We start from the raw sequence: 27,867 nt of genomic DNA on the forward strand, positions 1-27,867 counted from the left end.
GCTAAATCCATTACTACTGGCACAATACTGTAGTCTTCTTGCTCCAGCAGTGAGCGATGAAACTCGATTCCTTCAGTATTTACTGCAGATACTCTGTGCTGCCGCCATGGACTGATAGCCGGCCCACTTACATTACACGGTAAGCAAGAATGTTTCCTAACAGTCTCCAAAACATCTTGTCACTATTTCACTCCGTTAGTTAAGCCCTTTCCTCGACGTTTCCTTCCTTGCCATCTCTTTCACGAATTAATCCAGGCGCTGCATATTTGTGGCATGATTATTACGTAATTCTTTACCCTACGATACAACTTTTACTATATAAGGAATATACTATGTTAAGATATGTCCGCCATGTTTGAATTTTGCTGTTTACGTTGTGAGTATGCGGAGTTACATGCTCCCTCGTCCTACGGACTCGATGAGCTCCTGATAAAGATGACAAAGGTATCGCAGAGTCAACCTTAAGACTAAGTATTGTAACTTGTAAGCCATCAACTGTTATGGGTATACTGTATTATTGTGATATATATTGTCATGACGTATGACATAAGAAAAATCTAGCACTATAGTATGTTCACGTTGAGCTGAATCCTCAAAAACATTCAATAACTCATGGATGCAACTACACACGATCTTGAAATTTGGCTCATTTGTAGTACTGCTTGACCCACTAAAAATATTTCAAAATCTTTTTGTTCAAATGTCTGACATAATACTTACAGCCAATCAAAATTTTCATAATACATTTCCTATGGGGAAGCCATATAAATACAGTGTCCGTTATAGCCCCTTCCCGAACTTGTAATGGAGCCAAACTGTACATGGCTGTTGTTGACACCTTTGCTGTTACCAATAATCATCTAGTTGACTGAAATGTTAACTCTGTTGAGAAAAAATCCACTTTTAATTTTTAGTCGTTTTTCAGGATTCAGCTCAACTTGTACATACTAATACAAATGAGACGGTGGACAAGTGTCCTGATTATCAAGGTATCTTTATTAGCGAGGTGTCCTGATTTCAGGGGTATAAATGTGTGTACACTAACACAAGTGGAACCATGATGTCCACAAAATAACACAACAACATTTCTACACAAACAATTGTATACTTACAATGCTAATTCATTTAAGTTAGCATAAATACTTTCAGAATCATTGTTAGCAGCAGGGACTTCTGCTCCTGGTTCAATTCCTCCAGTTATAAGGTCCAAATCCTGATAGTAATCGTGATGGATGTCCTTAGGGAATGACCTGTACAGGTAGTGGATTTGTTATGGTATAGTGATCATCACCATCCACAAGTATGGCGAGGAGTTCTATTACTTCACATAGTGTGTGTGTGTGTAGTGTGTGTGTGTGTGCGCGTAGTGGGAACTTTCCATTTGCATTAGTACACGAAGCACACATATACACTACACAACAACATGATCAACTCACTCCCATCCTAGCCTGGTAGATTCCGGAGTACGAGATAACACAGACAGCAAAGACACAACCTATAACAACATGTACACAATAAACACTTGGCTATCACAGTAACTGTATATTTCAAAGGGTCAGCCAATGGTTTTAGAATTCTAGTGGGTACAATCTACTTATGTACTATGAGACATGGCGAGAAGTGAAATTTGGAGGGAACATTTCCAAAATAGTTTTCTGATGTTGACACCAATTTTACTTCTTTGAATAAAAACAGATAACAATACCATTAAGTGACCAGATCTGCAAAAAACCCAACACAATTGTGCATTTTTTGAATTCCTGTTTATTAAAAAATTATAATCTACTTAGCTAATTGTACCCTCTGGCAAAATTTCAGCCTCATATGCCAATAACTTTCGGAGTTACAGCCCTACAAAGTAGCAACAACAGAAAAATTGATTTGTACAGCAAATATAGGGAAAATAAATTGCATGCGCTTACTAAAATGATTGTAACTTACAAACGGATTGACGTACTGGGCTGAAATTTTCACCATCGTGTTTGCCACAGATAGGGAATCATTTATTGGGTAAATTTGTCCTTTTATTGCCTTCTTCAAAGCATACAAAGGCAAAATTCGTGAAGAAAAATCGCTCGCATACAATTGCTTCGACATGACGTAAACAAATGCTCAAACTTGCATATCCTTGGGTCTACTGCAACAAAACAAAGATTTTCCAACTCCTCTTGAGCGGGCGAATAAGATGATATCCAGGTTTTTATTGTTAGTCCCTTCCTTCACTAAGAAAGAAGCCTCTATAAAATTTACTGTATTTTTTCCATAATACACAAACACTCTACCCATTGTATTCAATGCTTTATACTGTAAATTTAGACTTGTGCTACTGTGTTGATTTATTGCAGATCCAGTCACATATATGTGAAAATTTTCAAGGTATGCAATTTTTGCAGACTGATGATGAATTTCAGGATTTTCACGGTTTTATTTTTGTGGATATTTTTTTTTGTGGATTACTCATTTTTCACCCAGGCTAGCATAGGGCTAGTCTTGAGAAATGTTAATGTTCTTGAGAATGAAAAATTTGCAGACAGTAAGCAACTGTGAAAATCATCCCCTCGAAAACTTGTACGTATAAGGTACGTGTAAGTAATTTTAACAAGTTCCCAAATATTCTGATGCAATTTCTAATGTTATTCCTAACAAGACATCCATACTACATACACTTTTGTTGATGTGACATATGAGCTGCTATGATAAATGACTTGTATTGTACAAATATAGTGTGCTTGTGTATACAACACTATTAAACAGTTTAGAAATTATGTCTCAACTAAGGGAAAACTAATACCCACCCACTTTATACATAACAGGCTAATCTTCCCATAATAATTGTAAATATTCATTGAGATAAGGGGGGATTATTTACAGGGGGGCTAATTGCTCCCCCATGTCAAATAGTTGGTCAGAAATAACTCCAAATCACTGGCCTATTTAACCTCATAAGTTAAGACCACCTTCAAGAGATGATATTCCTATAATTGTGATTGTTGAGGTCCTTTAACTCTATTAGCTAATCATATTATTGCTGAGCACTGCTAGTTGTGCAGCAGTAGCAATTTAGGTTATCATTAGGGTAACATAACATAATTTGCATAGTCAGCTAGTTTATATTTGTCACCTTGGTCATGTTTTAATGTGACATGGTTATTTATAATATGTACTCTGTGTGTGTGTGTGTGCGTGCGTGTGTGTGTGTGTGTGTGCAGTAAGTATCATGACACTGTACAATACAGGGACTCAGAATGTACAGACTACATAGCTATCAGTACATGGGATCAAAAATGGTAATCAATAAAATTAATGTAGTCCTATTAATGTGAATACATCTCACATGTTCCTATATTTGGGACCTCCTTGCATGGCCACTATAATAAGGTGGTCTTATTAGCAAGGTGGCTGATAAGTGAGGTAATACTACAAGTACACACACACACACACACACACACACACACACACACACACACACACACACAACACCTAGTACCTTTCCAAAGTTGGTCACTTCATAAAGGTCAGAGTCTTCAAACAGCTGCCGTGTGGTGATGTTAAAGTGTGTCTTACAAGCGACCAAGAAGGATGATATATTCTTCAAGAAGGTGTGCTATAGGAAATGACCACACACAATGTAATTCAACTAGCCAACACTGTAAATTCTTTCCCTGCAATAACATTTCAAATATGTGATAGACTAAACTTCAGTAGCTTTGAGGCATGAATCATTCTAGATGACATTGGGGGAATTCTGAACTGTTCAACACACAGCACACATCAAAACTCACTGCTGAAAATGAAACATTCCACAACTGAAAATAATATTTTTTGGATTACCCCAGATGTGGCTTTTGATTAGATCACATTATATACAATGTAATATCACAATTTAATTTGACAAATTATAAAACAACTCTGGTAGGGTTAACCAGAGTTTTAACAATGATCCAATTAACAACATGTCTAATATACACTGGGAAGTAGTTTGGGAATGCAAAAGATCCCATATAACCACATGTGTACCAGACCACCTCTGGTCTTTCCAGCTTCCCAGGTCCTTGGATCATTCTCAACCCTATTTTTCCACATCTCAGAACCTACTCAGGGAACCAACCCAGTGTTATTTAGGTTCTGCAGGCTAAAGAATCTAACACACTATAACAACAGATTAGGATTTCTAAAATCTGAATGAAGCTTATATATTTTACATGTCTGATGTGAACTAGTGTAGTGATAAATTGCTACGTGATATACGCTGACGTTTATAATGCTTCTTCCTTATTTCAGTATCCTGAGGTACACCTCATAAAGGTAATTAGTTACCATGCCCAGGAGTTCTAAGCCATTGTACGGACTTTAAATGACAAGTGTACATTGCGTCACACAATTGCTTCATCAAAATAACTAAATACTATATCAAATGTAACATAATTGTAATATGTAACATTAAAGCATTATAACAGTCAGTTAATGTTCAAACACATTTATACAGGACTGAATCCTTATGCATAACACATACACTAAATGGGTTTGGTCTAGTATGTTGTTCCTAGGACTGGGACAACAGCAAGACAAGGATCATACTGAAACATATACACTAGAGTACCTGTGCAATAGGTCGAGGATTGTAATTGTCAATGCAGCCAGGTTTCAATTTCAGTAGTAGGTTGCACAAAAACACACCATCTCTCAATGAACGAGCAAAGTCTACTAAGTCAACATCTGGTTTGGTGACTGGATGAACAACTGGAATAACGCCAGAGCTTATCAGCCATTGTCTAGCCTGTCTCCACTCAGCACTGTTATTCGCCATATTCTGCTGCTGTTACGAGTTCGTATTAACAATAAATCTTGCTACACTAGAACAGAGAAGGCTATAAATGATTAACAACTGAAACGGTGTCTTAATAATTGCTAATGCACGCCACTACACACACACAAAGCGATAAAAGACAAAATCCGCGTTGTTCACTTGGACCGCGTAATTTTCTCAAACAAGCAAATAGCTGTAACGACACGAGTGTTGAACGTACCCGAATACGTCAATGTCTACATCTACTGAGCGTCCACGGCCACTCTACTGTAGCCATTACAAGGAGCAAGTCGCCATGTTTTCCTGTGTTCTTGTCACGTTGGGACTGCATATCACGTGACCTACTTCAAGTGTGCATCACGTGAATCGTTCAACTACTTATTATCAAGCTCCCGATAATTCGGGCGAGAATTTCTCGCTAATTTGAGATGAGTGTAAGAGAAGAGGATGACAGTGAACGTAAAAGGAAGGTGCTTAAATCCCAATTGCCTTATTTAATACAGAATTTGGGTGATCCCTCTCGTTACATCCCGTATATGATAGCAAATGATGTTTTAGACAAAAGTGACAAGGAGCGAATCAGGGCCAAAGTAACTAGCAAGGAAAAAGCTGAGTTGTTTATTGATTTACTGAGAGAACGCGAGGGGGCGTCCGCCTTTGATGAATTTGTTCAGGCGCTACTTGAAGAACGGGTTCAAAGCCACATAGCAAGGAGGTTACAGGAAGCGTTGGCTCGTGAGAGAGATAACTCCTTACCTCAGTCATTGAAAAAGACAGGTAAAAATGCTTTTTGTACTGGAATTATACTATTCCTTTCTTTGTCATGTCACAGATGAATTAATATCTTCTGTACCAAGTGTAATTACTGAATCTTATGACAGTGTTAATGAGGAGGCCACTCCCTTACAAGAAGATGATGGCCCCTTACCACCCCCACCACCTCCAGAATGTCTGATATATGATAGGGAACCAGTTGTGGCTGGAAGTAGATCAACCGGCCCCCTACCCCCGCTGCTTCCTGAAGTTGACATTAATGCACAAATAATGGCAAGTTACAGTACTGTACCAGGACCAACACATGCTCAAGAAACGTTTGACACATCTGATGAATGCGAGGCTCTGAAGAACAGTAATAGACAATTGAGAGATCAAGTTAGCCAGTTAACATTTGAGAATGATCAGTTAAAACAAGAGAATACTCAGCTAAGGGATAAACTAAATCGTTTGACAGAGAACTCGTTAATGAGAAGTTCAATGTATCAAAACGGCACACCAATTCCTGAACAAAATACAGTCAAACAATCAGAGATGGTTCCTAAAGGCTCAAGCACTTATTAATACACTAATTCATAGACAGTATATTCTACGTAGAATATGCTATCTATGATTTAATACATGTCATACTCCTGTAAATTGTTTTCTAATTAATGCGATTTATTCTTATTAATGCACAACGTGAAGTTAGGCGGTAACGTGTGAAGGCAAGGACGAAGTTCGTATATCGTTACAAGAATAACATGAGTGGTTGGTGATGATGGAAGTTATCAGACAAGCAGCTCTACAGTTGGTCAACAGTCAGTTGAAGCTAAAAACGTTGCTCAACGAGGTACAGTTTAAATGTCCGCACGTGTAGCGAAATGTGCAGTATTTATAGGGGTGACACCGGTTCTCGATACTAAATTATCCGTTAGCTGGCGTGTGTCGTGTCAAATGCCACACAGTAGCGTCAATTTTGGTGCCAAGTTGACTTGAACGTTGTATTAGAGCGTTTTGATTTTTGTTGTTTAAATAAACAATAAAGGACATTCAACAACAAAAGACACCATGAAAATAAGTATTAAGAAACTAATAAGAGTTCAGAGTGTTTTGATAGTTTGTAAATGTGTATTACATTATTTGTCATCTGGAATATTGTTATGTAATTCTCTGGCAAGTGCACACTTTACTAAGAGTGTTAGTTTTTCTTCCTATCTGACTACTGTAATCTCTTTGACAACCAGGAGAGTGATACATGTACTCAATACAGAGTGGGGCTCCATCATCGTCCATACTACTATATGTGAGCCCCTCACAATCACACATTAGTGTACCTAACAATAACAAAGGTGAGACTATGTAAAATGTACATTTGTGGTCTCTGACAGTGACCACTACCACACAGGTAGACTAAAGTTTTTACAAAATGGGAAGCATCACGTTTGCATGAGAGGGGATAATCAATTGTTCAATGCTAGAAAATGTATTTATAGTGTTGCTATGTTGTTGTGTGTATTTCTTTTTATTTGTAGATCTCTAAGTATTCACACGAGGCTACTGGTCCAAATGGTGAGTACAGTCATTGACACAATCCAACATTTCATGTATACCAGAGCTTTCACCAGTCTGTCATCTCCAGGACTATTACCAAATTATACCAATAGGTTTAGTGTCTCATCTATCAGGGATTAGACAATCTATTTTGCAGGCTCTAATAATATTTATCCCTGATACGATGCAGCGATGCCACTAGATACACTATGATATTTGTTGCTAGGGAACTACATTTGATATGTAATCACCATCTGACTACAGTTGCATAAGCAATTCAGGTAGTATGGGTCACTGGGTCAGTGTTTGGAATAGTTTATGAGTCTCTATGATAGTACAGTACTGTATAAATGTTGTACGTATGTTGCTAGACATAATAAATAACTTGAAAGTGTTGATTATAGTGTTACTTGCATAGTGTTCTTGTATTTTCCTTCATTTTTGTTTATACACATGCAGTTACAGCTGGTGCTGTTACCAAGGATACCTTACAACACTGGAGTGACGTCACATCTCAACCAATTTCATTGGTGGCATCGTGTTATGCCCTGGAGCAATTGAAGTTGTTATCAGAACATTCTGGAGTAGAGGGGGGCAAGTCTGCAAGACACTTCATTGCTGAACAAAAATTAGAGGTACAGTCTTGCCTTTTATGGCAAAGCATGTTGTGGCATACAGGGGGTTGCATGTCGGCAGTCAAATGATTTAAATGAAAATGAACCAAGTGAACTTGTGCTATTCAAATTCTTGTAGAGTATTCTATTGGCTATTTGTATGTGATCTGCTAGTATATTAGGAAATATTTTCAAGTAAGGAAATGCAACTAGAGGAGTATCACCCATCACATGATCTCATAGTTCAACCCCAACACTACAGTCTGTAAAGTATAACCAATGAAATTTCATGTTAGGCAGACGGTGCTAGTTTAAACTGAAGTCTACTGATCTCATTGGCTACTTTCAAGCACATGACTTTTAACACTTTATTTCCCTAGTCATCCAACTTGAAATAGACTGTATCAAGTATTCTAATGTAGCTACACCTCAACACAATTCATGGCTTTTCTTGTTATCAGTACTTCTTGTGAATATTACAAAAGATTTATTTAGAAATATCACTATGTCATGTTTGGTTACACAATCACAAAGTCAAGAGTTATGAACTCCTCCTCCAAAGAAAAAAGTAAAGTTGAGATGTAGTTGATAGTCCAGTTTTCCCCTCATCAATTAGTAGTGTTAACCCTTCAGTAATTATTATTGTTTGTGTAGGACTGGTCATCATTGTGTAATATGATTAATTGTTTGGTGGAGGAGAGATATTTTGATCGACGTCATTTTGTGTGTGGAGTGTTCAAAGTGAGTGTAGTCTCATCCCCAGTCGCCCATGTGCGAAGGTTGTCTGGTGACTGGTCCACTTTCTAGGCCCTAGTGGAATATTGTTATAAACGTGTTTCTTAATTTGTGTTCATTAATGGTTACATTGAAATAATAAACTTTCCAGCTGCTCAAAGGAGTGTTACTTTATAAAACTCACTGGTGTGACTAATAAATGATGATTAGCACTTGATAGCCTTTTATAATTTAGCCCAGGAGGTGAGCATTAAATACCTGAAAAACTAGTTTAGTAGTTGTATATAGGTCTTCACTGTTGATTGTTGTTTTAAGTTGAAGAAGTTGGACTAATGTCACCAGATTATCTTTGTGTGACCGAGTGTGTGGGTGGCTGGGGACAAGACTAAGTAAACTGATAACATGTAACAGTAGAGCATTAAAATGATTGTTCTATTAGAGTATATTTTCCATTTTCCATCATGTTTGTTTTGTATTAAACCTCTATAATCAGACCACTTCTCTAATTCAGACCACTTCTATAATCTCACACACTACATCATCTTGATAATCACCTTTGTCATTACTAATCTGACACTGGTTGATGGTGGTTTATTCTGTATGTTCTATTAGAGTAATTGAACAGAATATTGTTTGATGTTACTAATGTGAAATACACTTAATTCTCTCATTTAAGCTCAGATGATCAATTTTCCATTTTACATAACACTTGTGTTATTTTGTTAACATGTCAGGGTGTTTCGTTAATACCACTTGAAGCATTTTGGATGTTGTTCAGTGCTCGTCTGATCATGTTTGATGACCTGTCGTATACCAGGTGAAGTTTCTAATTATCAGTATGTAATTGTTACAATGGATATTCTTGAGTAAATTTTTTGATCACTATTATAAATGTGTACAACAAACACATTCTCAGTTTGTTACATTTAAAGATTAAAGTACTTAATTAGGCTACATCTTATGACCACCATATTTTACTACTGAGATAACTCTCCAACTTGAAGACACATTAGTAAGAACAAGAGTGGGTTAACTCCCAATAAGAACATATTGCAATTTTGTTCTTTTTAAATTATTTGACCAACTGAAAACGACAAGCTCTGTTATATAACAGTAATACACTAATGATAACTGGTCCTAAGTCTGTCGTTACCATTGCTAGACATGTACACAAGTTGTTACTATAGACTCTGGTTATTAGGCACATGTGCTTATAAATGACCACAAGCAGGTTCTGCTGGGATAGCATTATCTTTTCTGTCATGTTTTTCAAGCAGCTCAGATACCAGATATTGTTTGTGTTGTAGCTATGGCTATTACTGATGTCAGCTAGTATCTGTTAGTCACACGACTGGTGTCTAACACAAATTATGTCATGTATACTAAGCAAGCAATATGTGCTTATCATGTACTGATAACCAGACTATATCATTTCTGTAGTTCTGAAGTGGCTGATAGCTTTTGGAGTTGGTTGGTTGACAGTTTAGAAGTTGTAACAACTGATTGTCCTGCTCATTGTACTAACAAACAGAAGGAGATTGTACAAGGTGTGTAGTGTGTGTGACTGCCACCATAGATAATGTATGCGTTCCTACTGGATTGGAAACGCCAGTTAAATTATTTTCCTATCCTAGTTACGGTGCGCCAATACATTGGGAAACTTGTTGAGTGGCTGTTTGGCTTTCTCTGGCTTGTTTGAAGGCCGGTTCGTAGGCGTGGACATTCCTTTTACATTGTTTATTGTGTTGCGTTGTGTACTGAACAAGAACACAGCGTGTCTGTGGGTACTGGGAGAAATATTGTTTGCGACAGGTGACAATGGCAGGTACGCACCAGCTAATAATTCAACAGCAGTACTATTTGCCAACTTCTCGTCACCGCATTTACACAACCAAAGAAATGTGTGATACATTGAAATAAATTTTAAGCTACAGTACTGCTCAGCTTGAGCTAAACAATAGCACAAAGTAGTGCCTGTTTTCTGAAGTTTTATCGAAGTAGTGGAAATATACAGCGAAGCAGTGAATATCTAGCTAGCCCATTACACTCTGCCTGCTACAAGTGGTGTAAACAGCAGCAAAGAAACAATGCTACACTTTCTGTTTCTTCAGGAAATTTGCACAACCGTTTTGAAACCCCATATTTCACCTTTGAACCTGAATTTTCTTACGCTATTGTTTACTGCTCTCCAGCGTCCCTACCCAGTCCAGTCTCCAATTAGTGTAGGTGGTAACTAACCCAGCTGTAAACAACAAACACTAATTTGCTGGTTACAGGTACAGCGAAATCTTCCTCCTGTCGAGGCCACAAAGTTTACGCGCAGCGAAACAAGGATAGCCCATGACGTCACTATGTAAATAATACGGGCGTTTCCAATCCATGTAACATACATTATCTATGCTGCCACAATGTTACTATCACCAAATATGGTAGGTATTTCTGTTGTCTTGTTGGGTCTGACTTATCATCAGGAGGATGGACAATATACTCAGGTGTAGTATTGTCTGTCTGTCTGTGTGTAACTGGGGAAACCACCTAAACAGTTGTATTAAATGGAAATTAGACAGCTAACGTTCCAATCATGCTGTATTTTTCTCAGCTTTTATCCATTAAACATGACACAAGTTCCTGTGATTGTTCCCTTGTGACAATTGGTGACTGTTCTATTAGAGTATTCTCAGTAGTTACCCATTGAGGGTGACTGTAAAGCTGTAGAATTCTGTGAATCTGGTAGGATTAAATGATATCTACTAATGTACATATGTATATAGTCTTACAAGCAAACTGATCACATGGTGTGGAAATGTCTGGTGGTAACCTTCATGTGTTGTTAGTTTATTAATAAATAAAGTTTGCACACACTTTTTACCACCTGCTATAAAAAATTGGTTGGTTTGTGAGACTATTAATATGTATGTAAGTGTATTGGAACCTGTTTTGTCATGGACACCTTGTTATCAGGACACTATAAAGTGTCCATATTACACTGATTCAGTAATGTACCTGTTTGTGATGTGATAGTTGTGTAACACTCATTATCTTGTACATGTTAGGCTAGTATGGATTGTCTTCATTTACTAATAATGAGTAAGTGTATTCTAATAATTTGGTATAACAATGACACCATGTCACACACAGGATCACATGACACAAGGAATGATGAAGGCAATTGTAACATGTATGCCCTCCAGGCCCTATCTATTGTGTTATAGTATATGGTGTTGTAGGTACAGTGTAATATCAGCCCTGAGGCACTCCCACCTGACACACCCACAGCACTTGAGGCAGCTAATAATGCAAGTAATGAGGAACCTATTCTGTTCTGGACAAGAAATGACTTGTGAGTGATTTGTGTAATGGCTACCATAAACATTGAATAGTTGGAAAGCTGTTGATTATTACAGTAGTAGTTTGAGTGAGTGGTTCGAGGGTGGCTACTTAATACTACCTACATTATGATATGTAACTTACCTTTGAGACAGACACATGCTACACGCACACACGCAAGCACGAACGCACACACACACTTTTACAAGACTTACTGTGCTGTTGTTTCTTTCTGTTCAGTATTGGAGGCATTCTCTTTACAAGAATTGTGGAGATTTGCTAGACTACCTAACAATGTTGTTGGCTTTTATACTGAAGTGAGTAGTATATGATGTGTCCATGTGTGTTACTGACTATTACCTGTCTAAGGTGTGTGAAGTGTTAGAAGTTTCTGATTGTGGTAATCTATTATCCATCACCACCAGCCGAGATAAGGTCAGTATATACAATACATACAGAGAAGGATTGATCCCCTACATTAGGTGGTGTGGCAGAATGTACTAGAGTTCATCTCTTGTGTCATCACCCTGAAAACTGTAATTGTTGATGAGCTACTTAAAGGTATGTACATAGTGTGTGTGGGTGTGTGTGTGTGTGTGTGTGTGTGTGTGTGTGTGTGTGTGTGTGTGTGTGTGTGTGTGTGTGTGTGTGTGTGTAATAAGTGTGTGTGTGTAATAAGTGTGTGGTGTAGTGTAGTGAGTGGTGTAGTGTAGTGAGTGAGTGTGTGTGTATGTACATGTGCGTGTGCAGGGTTCCCGATAAAATGGACTTTTCTTCCTACATTATATGGGCAAGATTTAGTGCCACAAACAGCTAAATCTTCCCTATAATACTTGTGGGATGGAGCACTATATTCAAATATTATTTCTTCCCCTTATATGTAGGAAAGATTTAGTGTTAAGGTACACTAAATATTCCCTACAGTATAGTAGGCAAATATTATTCAAAGAAGCACTAAATATCCCCTACATTATTGTAGACACAAAATAATTCTGTTTCACTGTTAACACTCTATCTTGTTAACTCCTTGAGCTACATGTAGTTGACGTGTCTGGTAAAGGAAGGTGCTGGTATGTAACAACCAAGACAGGCTGAGGTGGAGCAACAGGTAGTGTAGGGCTCCAAATCTGACCAGAGCCGGAGCCCAGAGATTTTGAGTGTTCCGGCCATGCATGGACTACAATGGAGGTCATACTCATGTATACTACTCAGTTTTTATTTATCTACACTGTATCTGCTTTCATGTGATACTCAACTGCATGTGCTAGGCACACACAACATGCCAAACTAGGGGGGTTGGGGGCATGCTTCCCCGGGAAATTTTTGAAATAGGTGCTCTGAAATGACACCTGGAGGCTATTTTACATGCAAACCTTTTGTTAAGATCAATAGTAATCAGTTTGTGCTACAGTACCATTTCGTATCTAGTTAGCTAATTTTTTATTTCCATGATACAAAAAATTCTCAAAGTGAAAGTTTAGTTCATTGAGATATGGAAACAATTTAGGTTGTAACTGCTAATGCATGATATGCATGATCAATTAGCCCCAATACAATTCCATGCAGATAACTCACTGGAGCTTTGAGTAAATTAATTACCAGAGATGTAATGGCTTAGACAGCAGTGTATTAGAACAGAACAGTGGCTATATTCTATACTGAATGCTCTATTATAGAGTATCACGATGACTGTTCTATTAGAGTATATTTTGATGACTGCTTTAATTATTAGAGTATCTTGATCTTGTACAAATTCAAGTAGCTGAAAAGTGGTCCGGCCAATGCCTGACCAGCTGGACTGTGAGCTCCGGCCCTGACTCTGACTAGTGTACAAGTAAGAGAGTGGAATGGTGAAATTGTTGTCAGTTGTAGTGACCTTGCAACAAGAAAATTACTACAGTCTGATAATGCAGGAAGATACAACCAATACTTCAGTGGAGTTAACTTCTACACCTACTAACTAGGAACTACTCCATTGTAACAAAGCCTGGTCTGAAGTGATTCTTTCCCATACATCAGATCACAACAGGCTATCTGATGCCTTAATGTGTCCAACACAAAAGATATATTAACTCCAGCTATAATCCATCCAAGTGATACACCCCTGCTGGATTCATATGGTTAGTTGTTTCAGGGTGAAAATCTCAAGAGTATAGCATCGGTAGGTTGGCATATAAATAAATATATTAATAAAAGCCAGGACAAAAGGAGTGCAAAACTAACCAAAGTACAAGTGGGGGTGGGTGGTCTCAATGAAGCGGGCAGCTCATTTACAGCCATGCTGTGTGTTATTTAGTGAGGTGGTTTTGAGACCATATTTACAGGTAAACAGTTTGATATACCATATGCGTACAATTTTTTAGGGACATAATTTTTGCAGATTTCATGGTTGCTCAGCTTTTCACAAAATTTTCATCCTCGAAAATTAACAATTATCGGGTTAGCTTTCTAATAGATAACATCAGTAAAATACGACTGATCCTCAAAAATAAAACCATGAAAACCCTGAAATTTGTTGATCCATGAAAATTACATGCCCCGAAAGTTTGCACATACATATAGTGAGATAGCAGTGGTCATGTCGTGAAGATCAAAGAGGCTCAATTCCAACTCACACAGTGGTCTTTGTTCCTTATAGATAAGAAGAGTTTTAGTGATGAATGTTCTATTAGAGTAGTTGACTGCTCTATTAGAGTATTTCAGCTTTATAGCAGTTTGCTGCTGATATATAATTTGACACCCTTTTAATAAAGATTAGCTCCTCCCTTCTTGCTCTGTCCATCTTTTCATTGCCCATGTGCGCTTGAGATGCTGTACTGTAGCAAACTGGCTAAAATGAAAGGAAATTTACAGTACAGATCTTTATCCAATACCATGGAGCTGTACAGCCATCTCCTGGTTGGCCAGGGTTCTATCAAGGCCCCAAACCACTTGTATGGCTCGCCACTGTACTTTTAAAAAGCAGCTATCTAAAGCAGACCACTTTACTCTAGCTGACTGTGACAGTGAAATTTCATGGTGCATTCGTAAAGCTGTGCTTTTGTGAAAAATCAAAACTTCCTGTCATGGGCAATTAGACCAGTTTTCACAAATCCAGTCACAATTGAGGCCCTTGTACAACAGATTGTGCATCTGCCACTATCAAGTGAAATGGAAGTTATATCTGCTGCATTCGTCCCAGATAGCCGGAATATCTACTGTACCTAGTTGAGGAGGCAAGGTGTTGATCACAGTTGCTAATGCCGTGGTTGTATCCAGTTTAGTAAGATGAATAACATTACTGTTTACCAATAAGAATTATTAACCCAACATTAGAAAATGTTACACTGCACAAGGGCATGATAGTGGCAAGGCTAGAACTAGTCCGGGACCCTGATGGTGTTACTGGAATGAGAGAAACAGATGAAGATGATAAACCAGCCACCTCAGTGTCTACTGAGATACAAGAGCTACTGTGGACCCTGGTGGAACAAACAGGCAAACACTTGACAACAGGCAACAGGACCAGCTGTGCAGACTTTTGCTTGGATTTTCAGATGTGTCCTTGTGTTCTCTCTCACAAGCAAATAATGGAAGAACTAACAGATTGCAGCATACCATTCCAACAACCACAGAATATGGCATACGTGAGCAAGCAAGATGAATACAGTGGAACCTCAATTTTCCAAACTAATTGGGGGGAAGGGTGTTTGGATAATCGAAAGTATGTAAGATCGAACATCCATACATTTATATACTCTAATAAAGCATGCACTTTTTGACAAAATACCCTAATTGATAGTGTTGCACCGATAATCGGATTGGTTATCGGAAAAACCATATATCTGCTGTGTTTTTTGTATATCGGTATTAGATTGGCACCAAGATGTAAAAAGTAACAGATACAGATATATGAATTAATTCAGAAACACATGCTCATGTGTACCAAATGATGTCTACAAATGTAATGAGTTGCATTTTCCTATATTATAATGTTGTTAATACTGCTTCAATGCAATGTCAGCTGTTGTTGTAGCAATACTGCCACTATAAACGAGCTAAAGTGGTTCTTCACTAGTAAAAATTACTACAAAATAGACATGTTGTACTATATCGGATCGGCTACGTTTATCGGTTTGAAAATATTATCCAATATCAGTTATTGGAATATCGGCAAAATCTCATATCAGTGCAACACTATTAATTGAGCAGTCGATTCAGTGTTCGGATAATCGAGAGTTCGGTGTTCAGATGATCGAGGTTCCACTGTACCACTATTTTGGCATAAAGAAGTTGACAAGCTGTTGCAGAGAAGAGTGGAATGTGATACATCCATCCACTAGCCCATGGGTATCACCAATAGTTTTAGGTGACAAAGTGTGCTCCATAGCACAGTAATACTGATAGGGAGAGCTAAGAAGCTACATTGTCCATGGAGTGGATCATTCACGTAATCAAATGCACATCCAGTGCAGTTTACCGCGTGCAAGATAGTAGAGTTAGGAGATACAGGCACAATCATATATTGTGCATTGTGTTCTACTCTTCTTGCAACAGGATACAAATTGTGTCGCACAAGTGCAACGAACCACTTAAGATTTATTGGAATTTAGCACCCAAACACAATACAGTTCTTACAGTGATGTAGGGAAAATTTAGTGCTTGTGGCACTAAATCTCCCCTATAGTACTGTAGGAACCAAAGTCCTTTTAGTGCCATTTTGTACGGAACCTGTGTATGTGTGTGTGTGTAGTGTAGTGTAGTGTGTGTAGTAAGTGTGTGTGTAGTGTGCGTGTAGTGTGTGTGTGTGTGTGTGTGTGTGTGTGTGTGTGTGTGTAGTGTGTTTGTGTGTAGTGTGTGTGTAGTATGTGTGTGTGTGTGTGTAGTGTACATGTAGTGTAGTGTGTGTGTGTGGTATGTGTGTGTGTGTGTAGTGTGTGTGTAGTGTGTGTGTGTGTGTGTGTGTGTGTGTGTGTGTGTGTGTGTGTGTGTGTGTGTGTGTGTGTGTGTGTGTGTGTGCATGTGTAGTGTAGTGTGTGTAGTGTAGTGTGTGTGTGTGTGTGTGTAGTATGTGTGTGTCTGTGTAGTGTACATGTAGTGTAGTGTGTGTGTGGTATGTGTGTGTGTGCGTAGTGTGTGTGTAGTGTAGTGTAGTGTAGTGTGTGTGTGTGTGTGTGCGTGTGTAGTGTAGTGTAGTGTGTGTGTGTGTGTAGTATGTGTGTAGTGAGTTCGTGTGAGTTAGCTGATGTATGCTAGTCCTTGTTCACTTTTTAGATCTCATCAAGGACCAAGTTACTACAGCAATGGCTGACAGTAACTCACAACTGTTCTACTCCTCCTTGTTGTTAGCTCGTCAGTGTTCTATGGAGGGAGCTCATCTCTTCCCAACTTATCAGCATTGGCTGCAGGTGTGTGTTGTGTGTGTGTGTGTGTGTGTGTGTGTGTGTGTGTGTGTGTGTGTGTGTGTGTGTGTGTGTGAGAGAGAGAGAGAGAGGCAGCATAGCCAAATAATTAGAGCATCAACCTGCTTATTGGAGGTTCCAGGTTCAATTCCTGGTTATGCCAAGTTGGTGTTGTTGTTGTTTCCTTGAGCAACTAACTTTACTCACGTTGCTCCACCCTACCCAGCTGTGTCCTGTTGTCAACTTGGGAAGCGGCCCACCAAGTCAATGGATACCTGTAGTTAACTGGGGAAGTAAATTTCAATTGCGCGTTGAGGTTGTTGTGGAACCTTGAGTTGTGTGGTCTCTCACTGCAAGACCTGATAGTCCTCCTATGGTACTGCTAAAATGCAACGTCATCTCATGAGAGTGTGAGTGATTAAAAAACAGGCCATCATTATTAAATTCCTTGTTTCCTGTCACTACCTGCATCAATTTTTAGGTAGCCGCACCAAATTTTAATCATTTGATTATAGATCATGTGAATGGGCTATTTCATGATATAAGGAGGTACAGAGTGACCAAGTTTTAAGGTAAATGTATTAGCTGTGCATATAAACTTAGCAGAAGGGTGGAAGTCCCTCCACTCTTGTTAAGCAGGGTACATGGGTGTATTGTCCTGGAAACCTTCAAGATTGAGATACTCTAATAGAGCAGTCAGAGACTGAAATAACAAGAATAATTAATAATCAATAATCGCCTCCAACTTTTGTTTCATTGAAACAAGCAATACAATAATGATGGCCTATTATCACCTATTTCACATGTATTTATCCCAAACGAAACGGGATGAATACTAGCAAACGAAACGGGATGAATACTAGCAAACGAAATGGGTGCCACGCCCTTTAATATGCCCTTTAATCAGCATGTTTTTTAATTGCTCATACTCTCACAAGATGGTATTGTATTTGGGCAGTACTGTATGGCTTACTAGTCCCACCCCGGGGTATATTGTGTGCACAAGACTTCAAGTGCCTGAGTGTTGCTACACACATATTTAAACTGGGAAACAAAACCACTTTCAAGCCAAGCATACGCAATGCAAAACATAGCTATTGCCACTCAGCAAACCAGCACTGGGATACCTGTGCACTTCTCCACAACTTTGTATGCAGCCTAAAGCAGTTGTCTTGAATACTACTTCTTTATCACTGGGTACGAAAGAAACGCACTGACAATTCCCTATCCTATTTAAGGTTTTTTCTGTCCTAGATTTGTGATTGACAATCTGCGGGCACCATGCCCCTAGCCTTTGTTCTCAGCCCATGTGAGCTCTATAGGCTTGGGTGAGACACATAGGTGTCAGTGCCCACTGTACCCAGCACTAGCCGCAATACTCACAATGTACTGTATCCATCCAGTACACTGGAAAGAAACAATAATACCTCTGAGGGGAGTGGTGGGAACAGAGTATTTCACACCAGTGCCTTGTATATGCTGATTTACTGCACATGAGTGCTGCTATGTAACTATTTCGAGTTCTTGTATGTGGCTTCCTTCCGATCAGCCGTCTATTTTGGACTTCCCTGTGACCCATGAAGAGGGCTAGTATCAGCCAGTTAACCTGGATTAACCTTCGTCTAACCCTATAAGCACTGTAATTAGATAATTACATGAGTTATGAAATCCAAAATTAATACAATGTCTTACCGTATGGAGGGAAACTTTGGCGCTGTTAAAATTTGGCGAATTTGGCAAATGACCATGAATTCGCCAAATTTTCCCCATCCAAATATTTTGGTGGCGAAGAAAATAGCAAACAAGCCTCAAACTAATCAATTTTCTACTTGACCAAGAGATAGTGGGCAAGTCATTTCGCTAGAGCCAAGCCTGCCTCGACTACCCTAGCTAGTTACTGTACATGTGGTATCCTCAAACTACCCTAGCTAGTTACTGTACACGTGGTATCCTCAAACTACCCTAGCTAGTTACTGTACATGTGGTATCCTCAAACTACCCTAGCTAGTTACTGTACACGTGGTATCCTCAAACTACCCTAGCTAGTTACTGTACACGTGGTATCCTCAAACTACCCTAGCTAGTTACTGTACACGTGGTATCCTCAAACTACCCTAGCTAGTTACTGTACATGTGGTATCCTCAAACTACCCTAGCTAGTTACTGTACATGTGGTATCCTCAAACTACCCTAGCTAGTTACTGTACACGTGGTATCCTCAAACTACCCTAGCTAGTTACTGTACACGTGGTATCCTCAAACTACCCTAGCTAGTTACTGTACATATGGTATCCTCAAACTACCCTAGCTAGTTACTGTACATATGGTATCCTCAAACTACCCTAGCTAGTTACTGTACATGTGGTATCCTCAAACTACCCTAGCTATAGTACGTTCGCGTTGAGCTGAATCCTGAGTTGTTGATTAAGAAGCCATACAAGATCAAAGGCTTTAAACATAATGTTTATGACGCATTTATTCGTAAGCCCATGTTACGGGCGCGCACTTAATTGTTGAGAATATGGCGTCCAGTGTACCGTCAGCGAGTGCGGAGCGAAACCCTTTTGGGAAGACGTTAAACAGCCAAACGAAGTATCTACTTATGAAACTATGGGAGTACTTTAAGCAAGAAGTGAAGAAATGTAAAATTTCTATCAACATCACGGAGAGAATCTCGAAGGCCACCGGTACTGTATCATGCCTTCTTTGCTGGGTTTTGGCATACATTACGCCACGCAGGGATTTCAAGGACATCCATTAGAATGGAGTACAGCAAGAAAGGCGATTTATTTACGCCAAGAAAAAGGAACAAAATGCACTTTGCACAAGCCCTCTTAATTCTGTAATCGTCAGGTACAAATGTTCACGAGTCCTTGTTGATACAGACAGTTTTAACCCAGATACTATCAGACAAGATCCATTCATTGTACGGAAGGGAGGAAATCTATCGCTCTCAAAGATTTTGGTAAGTTAAATTTTGAAACCTGGAACTTTGTCACTTACTCCGTCTTAGGCCAAACTTAAGAATGATGGTGTTTTCTCTGGGGGTAGAACATTGCTTTAAAGAGTGTTGAGTGATATAGGATTTAAGTACAAGACGATTAATGACAAGAGGTTAGCATTGAAACTGTTTGTGCTTTAATTTCACTACACGTATGTGCAGGGTATGCTATGAGCAGCCCTGCACAGTCCATCAGTATCATAAATATTAAAGACGAACGAGGTGCAACAGAACTGAAGGAAGACCAGTTGTGTATTTGGATGAGACTTGAGTAATGAAGAACTTCTAGAGCAATTCCTCATCCAAATCGGCAGTGATAGTGAAGATGGTGATGGTGGTATTAATGAATTGTCCACTAGCAGCAGCGGGTCCAAGTCTTCTTCTGGGCTTACTTCATCTGATGTAAGATTGTTTGATATTTGCAGCATTGGTGTTACAACTTGATTTTGTTTCCCAGGAGTCATCAGGTAGCTGAGATTAAACTCTGTGAAGTACATAAAAATACAGATGAAGTACGTGTAAGTGTGTGCACTTTAATAAAAAATATCATTGCTTTATTGTGCTATCAGAAGTTGAACATACCATCCCTTGTATATTTAATCAGTGCAGGAGTGTTTGGAAGTCACTACAGGTACTATCAGCCCAAATTCATACAAACAGTATTATTTCATTTGTTGAAACTTTTAGAGTTTTTTGGGAATGTAACTTCAAAAACAAAATGCTGGCTGGAAAAACTGTGTACATGTGTGGCGAAGTGATGAGAAAAGTATTAAAATGACAAATTGACTAAATGGGAACAGAAGATGATAGTCAGCTGTGATGAATGTGAAGTAAAATACATGTTGTTTGGCTCACTTGCAGGAACACCAATGCTACATAACGGATTTTGAGCTGTTATATGGTTTTTTTCTCTTTTGAGGCTGAAGAAGTTTTTACCTGAATATAAGCAGGCCACTTATCTTCTAATTACAGTGCAACAGTGGCCCCAGCTCTTCTACTTATGCAACTTTGTTTTACACACACAAAATCTGTTTTATTTTTCTTGTAAAAGTGTATTACAACCTCTTACATAAGGGATGGTGAAATCATGCGTGTTGAGGGCGGGTATGTGACGTCTGGCTTCGCCACAAACATGTGTCAACATGACCATCAAAGGGCCGCGCTTTAGAGGCTTCCCCATTGAAAATGTATGGCGAAACTTTACAGTGCCATAACGGGAGTGTCTTACATTCGAATGAAGCGCTTTTAATATATTTTTAGCGGATCGAGAAGTGCTACGTATCGAGCTATACAGGAGCCCCATGCGATGTAGCAATCGTAAGTTATTAATCGTTTTTGAGGGTTCAGCTCAACGCGAACGTACTATAGTTACTGTACACGTGGTATCCTCAAACTTCATTCCCTGTTCATTCGAGGTCGCCTATAGTATGTTCGCGTTGAGCTGAATCCTAAAAAACATTTAATAAATCATGGATGCAATTACACACGATCTTGAAATTTGGCTCATTTGCAGTACTGCTTGATCCGCTAAAAATATTTCAAAATCTTGTTGTTCAAATGTTTGACATAATGTTTACGGCCAATCAAAATTTTCACAATACATTTCCTATGAAGAAGCCATATAAATACAGTGTCCATTAGAGCCCTTTCCCGAACTTGTAATGGAGCCAAACCATACGTGTCTGTTGTTGACACCTTTGCTGTTAACAATAATCATCTGGTTGGCAGGAATGTTAACTTTGTTGAGAAAAAATCCACTTTTAATTTTTAGCTGTTTTTCAGGGTTCAGCTCAACGTGAACATACTATAGTTTGAGGTGCACCTCGAAACGGATGCGACAAGTAGTGAGTCCGACCATATTATTAAGTACGATATTCACTATTCCAGAGGGTGTAGATCTACTGTCTATATAATATCATCTTTTAGTTGGTAGCTGACTCCTGGCGCCGAACCGCTGAGAGGCATTGCACTCCGGTTCTCGCTTCGGGCACAGCGAATAGTGATCTAATTAATTCAATAGGGCGTGCGCTTTGCTAACAATTCGTCAAATTTTGTTTCGCCAACAGTGATATTTTGCTTGATTCGCCAAATTTTCCCTCCTCCAAAGTTTCCCTCCGTACGGTATTTGAAAGCAAAATCTATTAGCTAAAATAATAGTATTTAGTGTGCATACATAATTTTTGCCATATTTGGTTAATAGCTGTGGCTGCTTTCAGCAAGGAAACCCTATGGCTACTATGTGAAGGTGGTTACTATCCGAGGGTAGCTACTGTGGGGTTCAGCCCACTTCATTTATATGGATTCACGAGTGAAGAATAATATTTTTAACTTCTCTCAAAAATGCCATTTTTCTGCTTCAAACGTGTCACAACAACACTTGCTTCAGTATATTCAGATACAAGCCAGTTCTCTTATCCAGAGAAGATTGGATGTGCTCCAAGCACTACCTTAATATATTACTTGGTATTTCACGTGACCCTCAGTAATCACAATACAAATGATGGGGTTGTTAGTTATTCAGAATATGCTTCAGGTAAGCTTCAAGACAATGTACTTTGTTTTGTAAAAAGCACTTGAATTCTGGGTGAAATTAATAGTTGCGGTTTGGTTATATTTGTACAACTGTCACGTATGTATTCTATAAATGGAACAATGATGATTTACTGTATTACACTGAGATTGGTTTATCACCCTCCTCAATAAAATGAATTGTGTATAATTTGTTTAGTGATGCTTAAGTGTGTCCAACCTCCTCTGGCTCTTATCAGAGGGTGGCTCTTATGACTATAATTCTATGGTTGTGGAGTGGCTACTATCCTGGGGGTGGATTTTATATGAGCCACGGATATTAACCAGTCAAATACGGTAATTCTAAATGAGCTAGCTATATAGCTGCATGAGGCCTGGTTTATAGAAGTAGCTCAACATAAACTTGTTATACCCACACCCAGTGTGGGTGACTAGTTTACACTGTACACAGTGTTATGCTGTACACAACAACATGTTCTCTCTCTTATACAGGAGGTGATAGGAGACACCATCAACAATGCGATCACTGTTCCTAAGAAGTCTGTTCAGTTCCTAGTAAAATGTTTCACTGATCTGATCCCTCATGAGACCAGCTCTTATTTGAAGGTGAGTAATGTACAGTTGAGGTCCTTTATAATCTGTTTACTGTGAGATCATTTGATCAAAGTTTGCTCTAATAGCTATATCACTAAGGATCAGGGCCGCCCAGAGAAATTAAGGGGCCCGGGGCAAAAGAGTTAAAGTGGGGCCCCAGAGGCAAGGAGGTTTCCATTCTGAATCACAACTTTACCCAAGCTGTAAGTTGAAGACCAAAAAAAAGGTCATGACCTGCTAACAATGACAATAGCTACCCCTCACCAACCATATCTCCTTATATAAGCTTGCTACACTGCTCCTCTGAAGAATACTGTGACTGCTCTATTAGAGTATTTAGGTCTGACTGCTTTATTAGAGTATATCGATCTTTTAAACAGGTATTCAAAGGGCCCTTCATGGGGCCTCCTGGGGCCCCTTTCAGGCTGGGACCTGGGGCAAAATGCCCCAGTTGCCCAAGTGTGGGCGGCCCTGCTAAAGATTGTGGTCCCAACAGGTACTGGTTCCATGTATTTTACAGTGTACCTCTGAAAGAGTAAAACCTTTACCAGTGTGTCAAAGTGCCTGTCATAGAGAGATGTTCGTTGTATTTGGAGAATAGTTTGAAATGTCAAGTGTCCTGAGTTTGTACAGAGTGTATTTTAGTAAAAAAAAAATGAAACTGCATTTAAGGAACTTCTGTATACAATCTGTGTTGTCTGAAGAGCTGGCAGCTGATGTTGCTGGATAATTCAGATACTCTAATAGAGTAATCACAAATCTTATAGTTAGTTATTCTACTGTAGTAGTCAAGAAAAAAATAATGGTACTGTATAGTGGGGACCACAAAGGAGTAGGCGTGGCCCATGAAATAACATCACCCAAAAACCAGCCTCAATTTTCCCTGACAATGATGAGGCAGTATTGGTTAGGCAAAACAAGCCTTCAGATTGATCCGAAATGTTTTCAACGAGTTGCTACGGAATTTAAAAAAAAATTATTTAACAGAATTTTCTACTGACTGGCTGACTGATGCCTTCAGACAATCATATCTCGACAATGGCTAAGGCTACGGGCTTGATTTTTTCACTGTTTGATGTCGCTTTGGCCCGAGAGGTGCTTTGGCATACTGCAGTACATACAATGCATTCTTCATGGACTTACCAGTGTCCTCCTTTGTGTCCCATTCATCTTTGCTGACAGCGAAAAGTGTCAATGTGGCAGTAATACGTGATGGCTTCCCTTTGTAACAGAAATCGTCCGTATTTTTCATAGTAGCTACTTTGATTGCAGAGATGCTTTACGAACAGTTCTTGATTCGTACTGCTGTGTAACAGCTGACAACAGATACTTCACTTTTCAGACAATAATTGATATAGCTGGGGCGCGCGTCACCAGTGGTATGCGTGGTCATACTGTAATAATTATTTACAAAAAAAGTTGACAAACAAGTACACAAAAAAAATTGGAATTTTCAACTAGAGTAGGGACCATAGCACATCGATAAAAAGTACTGAAACAAGTGCACAATATTAAATCACAGTAAAACAATAAGAAGTGTTATATCCCTACTGTGCATTTCTGTTATTGGAACACAGTAGGGATACAACACTTCTTATTGTTTTACTGTGATTTAATATCGTGCACTACTCCAACTTGTTTCAGTACTTTTTATCGATGTGCTATGGTCCCTACTCTAGTTGAAAATTCCAAATTTTTTGTGTGTACTTGTACATATATTATATATGTGACCTGGTGAGCGAAAACCTGACTTGTTTGCATTTTCCTTGAGTTTCATTTGATGACATTTTGTTGTCTAGAGGGAAAATGCGATGGATTGGTAAAGTTTTAGGCATTTCTGGTAAGTGATTTTGGAGTTATAGCGATAGACAAAAAGAAGAGCAAAACAATCGATCTGTACAGTGCTTATACAGAAAAAAATTTACGGGCACTCGTTTAATCGATCATATCTCTCAAGTGCAATGGGCTACAGAGTTGGTACTTGTACCATTTTATTCACAATGAACTGGGACATTCATCAAGGTATAGTTTTTGACTTAAACGCACCCTTGCTATACAAGAAGACTGATCAAGCTTATAAATGGAGATGATAAAGTTACGTTTTACCACAAAGTAAGCAAAAACACATAACTCACATTTAAGAGGCAAATCCACTGCTCTATTAGATTATTCAGTTTGAGTCTTCCTGCACTGTTTACTGAGATGATTGAAATGTTGTGTAAAATTATTATGTAGCACACATTTTTACCCAATGTATTTCAATGGTATTTATCTCAAAAACAGAATTATGCAAACAAGTCAGGTTTTCTCTCAGCCGGTCACATATATACCCTGAAAATTTATGGCTAAATTTTGTAACACTGAATGGACAAGTCTATTTAAAAGTCACATTATATCACTGACAAAGTGAATACTGTCTTGATAATGAATATGAAATTCTGTACTGTAGATATAAGAACGTTAAGAACAACTAAAAATATAATATGTATAATATTGGTGACCCTACCATGTTATCATGTACCACTTGTTACTCTCTTGTACTATACAGAAGAATTATTTATTGATTGTTCACAATTGACATCATTTCATAGGTACATGTCAAGTTTCTACGTAAGTACTTGTTGAAACACAAGTCACTAGTTGACCAGTACATCATGGTGGCTCTGACAAGATTGAAGGACCTTGGTGTTGTTGATGGGGACTTGTTGGAGAGGCAAGGTAGTGAGATTGGACAGGTTAGCTTAGTAGAATAATCATTTTGGCATTTGGTTAATTCAGAGTTTAGTTTGCTGTATTGTATATTATTATGAAGTTTGTGTATTGTGATATTAGGAGGGTGAGAGTGATAATGTTGAACAAGCCTTGAAGCAGTTTGAACAGTGCAGGGAAATACCCCCTTTTGTGATGAGAATGAGGTGTGTGTAGTGTGTAGTGTGTAGTGTGTGTGTGTGTGTGTGTGTGTGTGTGTGTGTGTGTGTGTGTGTGTGTGTGTGTGTGTAGTGTGTGTAGTGTGTGTGTGTGTAGTGTGTGTGTGTGTGTAGTGTGTGTGTGTGTGTAGTGTGTGTGTAGTGTGTGTGTGTGTGTAGTGTGTGTGTGTGTGTGTGTAGTGTGTGTGTGTGTGTGTGTGTAGTGTGTGTGTGTGTGTGTGTGTAGTGTGTGTGTGTAGTGTGTGTGTGTAGTGTGTGTAGTGTGTGTGTGTGTAGTGTGTGTGTGTGTGTGTGTAGTGTGTGTGTGTGTGTGTGTGTAGTGTGTGTGTGTAGTGTGTGTGTGTAGTGTGTGTGTGTGTAGTGTGTGTGTGTGTGTGTAGTGTGTGTAGTGTGTGTGTGTGTGTGTAGTGTGTGTGTGTAGTGTGTGTGTGTGTGTGTGTAGTGTGTGTGTAGTGTGTGTGTGTGTGTAGTGTGTGTGTGTGTGTGTAGTGTGTGTGTGTAGTGTGTGTGTGTGTGTAGTGTGTGTGTGTGTAGTGTGTGTGTGTGTGTAGTGTGTGTGTGTAGTGTGTGTGTGTGTGTGTGTAGTGTGTGTGTGTGTAGTGTGTGTGTGTGTGTGTAGTGTGTGTGTGTGTGTGTAGTGTGTGTGTGTGTGTGTAGTGTGTGTGTGTGTGTAGTGTGTGTGTGTGTGTGTGTAGTGTGTGTGTGTGTGTGTGTAGTGTGTGTGTGTGTGTGTGTAGTGTGTGTGTGTAGTGTGTGTGTGTGTGTGTAGTGTGTGTGTGTGTGTGTAGTGTGTGTGTGTGTGTGTAGTGTGTGTGTGTGTGGTGTGTGTGTGTGTGTGTGTAGTGTGTGTGTAGTGTGTGTGTGTAGTGTGTGTGTGTGTGTGTAGTGTGTGTGTGTGTGTGTGTAGTGTGTGTGTGTGTGTGTAGTGTGTGTGTGTGTAGTGTGTGTGTGTGTGTAGTGTGTGTGTGTAGTGTGTGTGTGTGTGTGTAGTGTGTGTGTGTGTGTGTGTGTGTAGTGTGTGTGTAGTGTGTGTGTGTGTGTAGTGTATGTGTGTGTGTAGTGTGTGTGTGTGTGTAGTGTGTGTGTGTGTGTAGTGTGTGTGTGTGTGTGTAGTGTGTGTGTGTGTGTAGTGTGTGTGTGTGTGTAGTGTGTGTGTGTAGTGTGTGTGTGTAGTGTGTGTGTGTGTAGTGTGTGAAGTGTGCAATGTGTGTGTAGTGTGTGTGCAATGTGTGTGTAGTGTGTGTGTGTGTGTGTGTGTAGTGTAGTGTGTGTGTGTGTAGTGTGTGTGTAGTGTAGTATGTGTGTGTGTAGTGTGTGTGTGCACACGTGGATGTGAGACATGGGCAAAATCTTTTTGTTCAAATGTTTGACATGATATTTATGGCCAATCAAAATTTTCTCAATACATTTCCTATGTGGAAGCCATATAAGTACAGTGTCCATTATAGCCCTTTCCCGAACTTGTAATGGAGCCAAACCGTACGTGTCTGTTGTTGACACCTTTGCTATTACCAGTAACCATCTAGTTGGCTGAAATGTTAACTCTGTTGAGAAAAAAAATCCACTTTTAATTTTTCAGGATTCAGCTCAATGTGAACATCAAGACTCACGGTAGTGAGTCGCGCGGCCAAGAAACTACAAAGCG

General features: G+C 39.1%; 3 protein-coding genes across 11 annotated transcripts in view; 2 read left to right on the forward strand and 1 right to left on the reverse strand.

Annotated features, from left to right (window-relative positions):
• Window positions 1-5,173, reverse strand: part of LOC136266992 (guanine nucleotide exchange factor VAV2-like) — a 36,110-nt gene extending 30,937 nt beyond the window's left edge. The window contains exons 1-5 of one of the 2 annotated variants that reach the window (XM_066062051.1): window positions 5,028-5,173; window positions 4,601-4,848; window positions 3,488-3,604; window positions 1,437-1,495; window positions 1,113-1,250 (exon numbers count right to left, since the gene is read on the reverse strand). In XM_066062051.1, the coding sequence (XP_065918123.1) occupies window positions 1,113-1,250; window positions 1,437-1,495; window positions 3,488-3,604; window positions 4,601-4,807 (521 nt within the window). In that variant the 5' untranslated portion in view covers window positions 4,808-4,848; window positions 5,028-5,173. Of the gene's footprint in view, window positions 1-1,112; window positions 1,251-1,436; window positions 1,496-3,487; window positions 3,605-4,600; window positions 4,854-5,027 lie in introns of both variants that reach the window. The other variant, XM_066062050.1, reaches the window with a different exon arrangement.
• Window positions 5,137-6,261, forward strand: LOC136266993 (uncharacterized). Its single transcript, XM_066062052.1, has 2 exons — window positions 5,137-5,584; window positions 5,640-6,261. Exons 1-2 carry the CDS (start codon window positions 5,236-5,238, stop codon window positions 6,143-6,145), a joined length of 855 nt encoding a protein of 284 aa, XP_065918124.1. The 5' UTR covers window positions 5,137-5,235; the 3' UTR covers window positions 6,146-6,261.
• Window positions 6,250-27,867, forward strand: part of LOC136266990 (Fanconi anemia group A protein homolog) — a gene marked incomplete in the record, with an annotated part of 52,134 nt that continues 30,516 nt past the window's right edge. For 3 of the 8 annotated variants that reach the window (XR_010706437.1, XR_010706436.1, XM_066062044.1), the window contains 17 exon segments: window positions 6,250-6,413; window positions 7,096-7,132; window positions 7,574-7,749; window positions 8,383-8,469; window positions 9,198-9,280; window positions 9,904-10,010; window positions 10,897-10,955; window positions 11,517-11,550; window positions 11,602-11,641; window positions 11,691-11,803; window positions 12,031-12,107; window positions 12,160-12,225; window positions 12,273-12,351; window positions 17,044-17,177; window positions 23,194-23,307; window positions 25,887-26,030; window positions 26,128-26,210. Coding sequence is in view for 6 of the 8 variants with exons in the window: in XM_066062044.1 (XP_065918116.1) it covers window positions 6,339-6,413; window positions 7,096-7,132; window positions 7,574-7,749; window positions 8,383-8,469; window positions 9,198-9,280; window positions 9,904-10,010; window positions 10,897-10,955; window positions 11,517-11,550; window positions 11,602-11,641; window positions 11,691-11,803; window positions 12,031-12,107; window positions 12,160-12,225; window positions 12,273-12,351; window positions 17,044-17,177; window positions 23,194-23,307; window positions 25,887-26,030; window positions 26,128-26,210 (1,508 nt within the window). 8 annotated transcript variants of the gene reach the window in all.

The sequence above is a fragment of the Dysidea avara genome, chromosome 9 (assembly GCF_963678975.1).
Source record: "Dysidea avara chromosome 9, odDysAvar1.4, whole genome shotgun sequence".
NCBI lineage: Eukaryota > Metazoa > Porifera > Demospongiae > Dictyoceratida > Dysideidae > Dysidea > Dysidea avara.